Source organism: Hipposideros armiger, unplaced genomic scaffold, assembly GCF_001890085.2.
Source record: "Hipposideros armiger isolate ML-2016 unplaced genomic scaffold, ASM189008v1 scaffold_112, whole genome shotgun sequence".
Classification (NCBI taxonomy): domain Eukaryota; kingdom Metazoa; phylum Chordata; class Mammalia; order Chiroptera; family Hipposideridae; genus Hipposideros; species Hipposideros armiger.
The window spans coordinates 3,130,222-3,136,865 of NW_017731462.1; the positions used below are offsets into that span (position 1 = coordinate 3,130,222).

At 45.8% G+C, this 6,644-nt stretch overlaps 1 protein-coding gene across 1 annotated transcript; it reads right to left on the bottom strand.

Moving 5' to 3' along the window:
- Window positions 1-1,023: 1,023 nt before the first annotated feature.
- Window positions 1,024-2,179, bottom strand: ATOH1 (atonal bHLH transcription factor 1). Its single transcript, XM_019647523.1, has one exon. It carries the CDS (start codon window positions 2,148-2,150, stop codon window positions 1,098-1,100), a length of 1,053 nt encoding a protein of 350 aa, XP_019503068.1. The 5' UTR covers window positions 2,151-2,179; the 3' UTR covers window positions 1,024-1,097.
- Window positions 2,180-6,644: the final 4,465 nt, after the last annotated feature.

Genomic DNA, 6,644 nt, shown 5'->3' on the forward strand with positions numbered 1-6,644 from the left:
ATTAGATTGCATAAATGCGCACTTAATAGAAGACAGTTTGTCTTCAAAGTCATTATTAAACTGTTTTCAATGCGTATATTAGAATGGAATAAGTGACAAATAAAAGTTATTTTCAAGTTTATTTTTATCATTTGCAAAAGGAAATACATAAAACAATGGCAGTTGGCTTTGCTAACTTAAAATAAAATGATCTCGAGTAGAAAACGTAAAAAAATGAATCAAGATAAGTAGAAATGGTAGCAAACACTCAATAATAAATAAGTTTCCTAACATTAACAAAGCAAAATAAAATTGACCAAATGCTTTTGACACTACTGGATGCGTTTTTTTAATTTTAATTTTTTAAACAAACATTTGTAAAGAGTTTAAGGATTATAAGTGGCAGTGTTTAAAAAACAAAACAAAACAAAACTGGTCTGCAATTGGCAGTTGAGTTTGTCCCGGAGCCGCAGCAGTAGCGGCTGATAAAGTGCGTGCGCCAAGTTTCCTAAAAGGCGCCAACTTTCTCGCGATCCGATATACACACCGGGTATGTTTATACAATACATATATAAACCTCAAAGTTCCCTGTTTTCGGAACAATTCCACAGCCAAAAGTTATTCACTTTGGAAGCCTTAACTTTGCGTTTCATAATGCATTTTGGGAAACAACTTCGGAATACTAACTCTCCCACACGTGAATGCGCGCAACACACAGGGATGGATGCCCAGGGCATAAAATAAATTAAACACAAACCAGCGACAGAGAAGATGCGACGTTTTAGCAGCGTATTGGCAGCAGGGAACTAGAATAATGATGCCATATATGGGTACATAGAATTATACCTTATCTATCTACAGGGGCAGAAGGTGGGAGGAAAGAACATAACTTTAACAAGTTTTAATCAAACAATATTGGACGGTACGACGTTTGGAATAGCGGCGGCTTTTGCAAACCATCAAACATAGCTGCCATCTGAAGCCAAGTCGTTGCTAAACAACGACCATTGCCGAGCAAAAATTAAAAGGGTGCGGGGATCTTTAACCGCGGGGCTTCCCGCGCACTGGGAAAGGGCGACTTTGTTTCTGTCTCAGTTTCCAGGGTTCCTGTCACCTTCCTAACTTGCCTCATCCGAGTCACTGTAATGGGAATGAGGGGAAAATTCCCCGTCGCTTCTGTGAGACCGGGGCGAAGTTTTGCTACTTTCCTCCTGCACTGGCTGCAGGATGCCCCCGGGCAGCGAAGGCGACAGGTTCTTTTGCGCCATCATCGCAGTCAGGGCGCTGTCCTCGAAAGTTGAGAAGTGCAGAGCGTCCAGTTGCACTGAGTATCCTCCCGCAGAGGCCGGGGCAGAAAAGCGAGTCCGGCAACTTCCCGACGGGGTCGGCCTCTGGCCTCCTCCTGAGGCCGGCTGTGCCCCCGCTGCGGTCGCGGTGCCCGCGCCGCCTTCGTAGGGGGCGGCGGCGCGAAGGTGGTGGTGGTCGCTCTTGCAAGATGCTGGCGGCGGCGGTGGCTGCTCCCCGCTGCTGGGCGTTTGTAGCAGCTCCGACAAGGCGTTGATGTAGATCTGGGCCATCTGCAGGGTCTCGTACTTAGACAGCTTCTTGTCATTGTTGAAGGAAGGGATAACATTGCGCAGCTGGTCGAAGGCGTGGTTCAGCCCGTGCATCCTGCGTCGCTCCCTGGCGTTGGCCGCCAGCCGCCTTTGCTTCTGCACCCCGTTCACCTGTTTGCTGGAAGGGGCGCGCTGGCGGCTGCAGCCCAGCTCGTCTACCACCACCCCGCCTTTCAGCTTGCACAGCTGTTCCCGCACTTTCACCGGCCCGGGGCTCTTGCTGCTGCTACCGCAGCCGCCGCTCCTCCTCACCAGCTCCCCCCGGCCTTCCGCCTCCTCCCGGGGTGCCGCGGCCTCGGAGGCACCCAGCTCGGGGGAATGCAGTAAGTACTGGGCGGCGCGTGCCGTGCAGATGCCCTGCAAAGTGGGAGCCAGCCAGGCGCGTGGGTCGGTGCTGTCCAGGAGGGAGAGCTCAGCCGGGTAGACAGGATGCTCTCTCGTTTGCAGGGTCGCAGGTGGCTGTGGCGGCGGCGGCTGCGGGAGGTGGTGTTGGCGATGGTGGTCCCCCAACTCCTTCACTTCAGCCCACTCTTCTATGTGCAGCAGGCGGGACATTGCACTGCAGAGGCTTGGAGGCGCAGGGTCGGAGGAGGCACTGGCAGAGCAGCTCACCAGAAAAAAAAAAAACCAACAAAAAACAACCTTCCCAGGTCTCTACTGCAATGTCTTATTTTTTTTTTTCCTCCTCGACCCTCCCCCACCCACTCGGAGATCACACACCAGGTCGCGTGCAACGAAGCTTCTCCGGTTGCTGAAGGCGCTGCGCCCCTTTAAAAAGCGGCACGCGCCAGTGTGGCTCCCCCCGCTCCTCTCCCAGCCCCCTCCTCGCGCCGGTCGCGTGTCTGCTCAGCCAATGGAGGGCGCGGGCAGGCGCGTGCGAGCAGCCAATCAAAGAGTTTTTACAACCGGAGACTGTTCCTGCTCCTCTGGACTCTAGGCGCCGGTTCAAGGTGTTCGCCCCCACCCCTTCACCCCTCCTCCCCCGTCACTATCTTCTGTTAAGTTCTTCAAATTCATATGGTAATTGCGGGTTGTAATTCGACTCCCGCGTTGTGTCCCTGCGCCAGCGGCCTGGGTGCGTGAGCCGTTGCGGAGAGGAGTCTTGGCTGGAGACCGAGCCAACTTGGGCCAGACGTGCCCGGCCGCGGACAGGCGGGTGGGCGGGAGGCTCCAGGAGAGACTGGACGAGCCCGGAGCGGGGAGGGTACTTGCCGCGAAAGAGAAGCACGCCTGCCCTTTGCTGCCTCCAAGCTGGGATCGGAGCTCCCACCGTTTAAGCCCAAACATTTAAAATCCTTCACATGTAATGTGATATATGTATACATGTCTGACATGTATACATGTAATACATGCATGTGTATATCAACCTTTCATAATATATATGTTCATAGGTATATATTTGCTAAATGTCACCATTTAATATCAATGTTAGAATTTTAAAAAATTCTTAGAATACGTTTTTCAATTTTCAGCTCTCGCTCTGGAAGTGTTTTTCTTTTTCTTAATGGAAGGTAAAGCTGTGGCACAGCTATAGAATGTACCGAGTTCCAGATCCCTCGATCCTCTCGGTCCCCTCTGCTCAGCACCCTGCGGCCAGCTAGGATTGTGATCTGCAGAAAACTCTCCGCTGAGTAGTTTTAGGACTGGGATATTTTACAGCATCCACACTCACGGTAGGACTCCTTACTAACTGGGAAGCTGGTGAGGGTGCCCAAAGGAAAATGAAAGGCGCAGGCGTTCTCCGCAATTCTGAACACTTTCAAGGTACAGAACCCGGCGTAACCTACCCTTCTGCCTCAGGAGCCTTGGGTTTAATACGGCGCGTGGCTCCTCCGGCAAACATCCGGAAACCACAGCTTCACCCACCCATCCATCCCTCGCTCTCCTCACCGGATCCCCCACCAAACCCCTGCCGCCTGCCAGAGCGCTAAAACCAGGGAGATACTGTCCCAAGCTAGGACCAGTCTCCCAGGTGAGCACACCACTCCGGTCCTTGTAGCTCCGGTCTCCTGTATTCACATATGAAAGAAAGCCAATCAGAAACGCCTTGGCCATGGGCACGCCCCGGCTTGCGCCCAACACCGCCCCATCTCGGGCGCTCTCCTGCACAGTCTCGTCCTTGGGGCCCCGGAGTGGGACCTAACCAGCTGGTGCAAGTTTTGCCGTCTATTTTAGCGGTGGTTGTCATCCAAAAGGATTCTTCTCCTCTAGAAAATATGGCGAAGAGAAAAGCCAGTAGAGAGAGCTCCCAGGAACCAGAAACTACTGCGTTTAAAAACGACTGTTCTCGCTGGTATTCGCTGGGATTTGATCACACCTGCCATTTAGAATTCCTTGGACAGAAGAATCTCTGGGACTGGATTGGATTAGTTATAAGTGTATTCATATTCTATACTATATTCTACCTATATTCTATACTATATGCTATGTTCTACCCATCTATACCTTTATGGAGATTAGATAGAAGGGCAGACTGGTGTGCTAAAATGCTACTTAATACATCCTTCTTCACCTGTTTTTTCCTTCAGCCTTGTTTAGTTGCTGGTGTGTACGGACAGCCTGGGCTTACCGACCTTAAGTCAGCAAGGTCAGAGCTAGATTCTTATGACTATCTAGGTTCTGCTGAAATAAATATGTCAAATAAGACACTCAGGAACAAAATAAAAAACAGAAACACCCAAACCTAATCTGAAAGCCATGGATGAAAATAAAGAAAAGGTGAATTGGAAAAGTCATCTAGTAGCTTTTTTTTGGAAGAAAATTCTCCAATTTTTGTGTGATTGAACTGAGTACTATTGGAACCAACTAATGATGCTATTTCTACAAATAGTGCTACTATATAAAATGTGTTACTTCAAAAAAATAATAGCTAATAGCTGTGGATGCCAAAGTATAACTTTCAAAAAAAATAATTAACCATCTTCTAAATACGTATGGCAGTGTGTGCATCTAGAGCCTGGAAGTATCAGTTTTTTATATTGCGTTTTCTTCCTCATACATTGATGTTTCCAACTGTTATCAGCTGAAAGTTACTCCTGGAATACTTTCACATAATGTCACTTCTAAATATGTAGGATGCTCCAAATTTCCCGGGCTTGTATCATCCAAACGTTTTTGTCTGTTTTTTTAAAAATTTGACTACATAGCTGCCAAATATTCATTTTCCTCTTAGTTTAAACAGTTTTATGAGCTGTAGCCAAATATTTGCTGAATACACGGAATATTGATTCCAATTTGCCAGCTTTATAGATAATCATTAGTAGTATTACTTTTTTAAAGCAAGTCTCAATTTTTAGGTGAGTGAATTGGTGTCCCAATAATGTGAGGGACAGTAAGGTTTTTTGTGGTTTGTGGTGAAATACACTCCTTTTGCCTTTAGAATAACCAGGAAGCTATTTTTCTTCTCTCTCCTCTCCCTTTCCTTCTCGTCCTTTTCTTCCATTAGGTGGGGCTGAGGAATGGAGGCATCTGAGTGGGGGAGGGGACCAGGGCCCAGTGCATGGGGTTGGGGCCTGAGTAGTGTGGGCAGGGTGCCCCTGCAGAGCACTTGTGGCCTGGGATGTTGAACAGCAAGTAACTTGAGTGAGTGTCTGTAGGGGCTGGGTGGGGACAGCCAGGTGTAGAGTATGGTAGTCTAAAAATCTACCATATGTATGAGTGGACACCTGGATTAGTTACATACAGAAGGGTTCATGAACAAAGTAAATATCTGAGGACAAGCGGAGTAAGGTTTCCCATTGTCAGAGAAGGGAGTTACAAATATGGAAAGGGAGTTACAAATATGGAAAGGGAGTTACAAATATGGAAAGGGGCTGGATTTGAGTTGGAGATTTTGATATAAATTTATAGTTTTTTATATGTATGAATAGATGCTATAGAAATAAACATAGATATAAATGCGGTATGCATTTGTGTTTGTGTGTAGTGCAGTGTGCATACATATACTCCCTAGCTCTTTTTACTCTCAAGGCCTGGGACCAGCAATGAGTATATCTGGCTCCCAGATTTTAGTTTCTAAGTAAAATTGTCCACTAAAAAGAACCAGGCTTTTTGGGAAAATGGGTTGATTCCAGGGATGGGGCAGAAAAAAAATATAAGATGAATATAGAATCTCTTGTGTTAGAAATAAAGAAGTGCTCAAAGAGGGATGGGAACATGTCAAAGGATCACAGAAGCCGGCTTGAAGTGACTTCCACTGACAAAATATAGGGTGATTTTTAGTATCAAAATATGTAACAATAGCAACACATTACCTACCTTTGGGAAATAAAGGAATCGATGAATCCTTATTAATATATAGAATAATAATATACAGAATAAATGAATACATTAATGGCTTGACAAATACTTGGTCACAAAGTATGTGTTGATTACAAATGAAAGAAGGCTGACTCTACTGTCATGGTGAAGTATTGCAGACACCAACTTAATCAAGTGATCAAAGTTAATATCCCCAGCAATGGGACAAATCAAATTTATGTGCCATTTGTTAGGATGCAGGAAACACAGCATCACTTCTGTGATATTCCTGCAAAGATGCATATCCTGAATCCAATCAAGAGAAAATATCAAACGAATCCAAACTGAGAGACATTCTAGAAAATAGCCAGTCTATCACCTTTCCAGATCATGAAGGCAAAGTCTCAGGAATTATTCCAGGCTAGAGGAGGGTAAAGAGACATGAAAATATACCTGATTCTAAATTGCATCCTTTTCTAATAAAAAGCATCATTAGGACAATTGAGAAAACTTGACTGTGTCTGGGAAATAGATGGTACCAATGTTAATTTCCTGATTTGGGTGGTTTTAGTTGTATAAGAGAAGAGAATGTTTTCCTTTTTAGGGAATACTCACTAAAGTATGCAGGGATTCAGCTTACTCTCAAATTGTTTAGGAAAAAGGTTCTTTGTGCTGTGCTTTCAACTTTTCTGTAAGTTTTCTGTAAGTTTGAGATTGTCTTAAATAAAAAGTAAAGACAACAAACCAAACAAGCATTTTTACTTTGTTCTTTTTTTTTTTTTAAGGTTTCATTTATTGGAGAATTGGGGG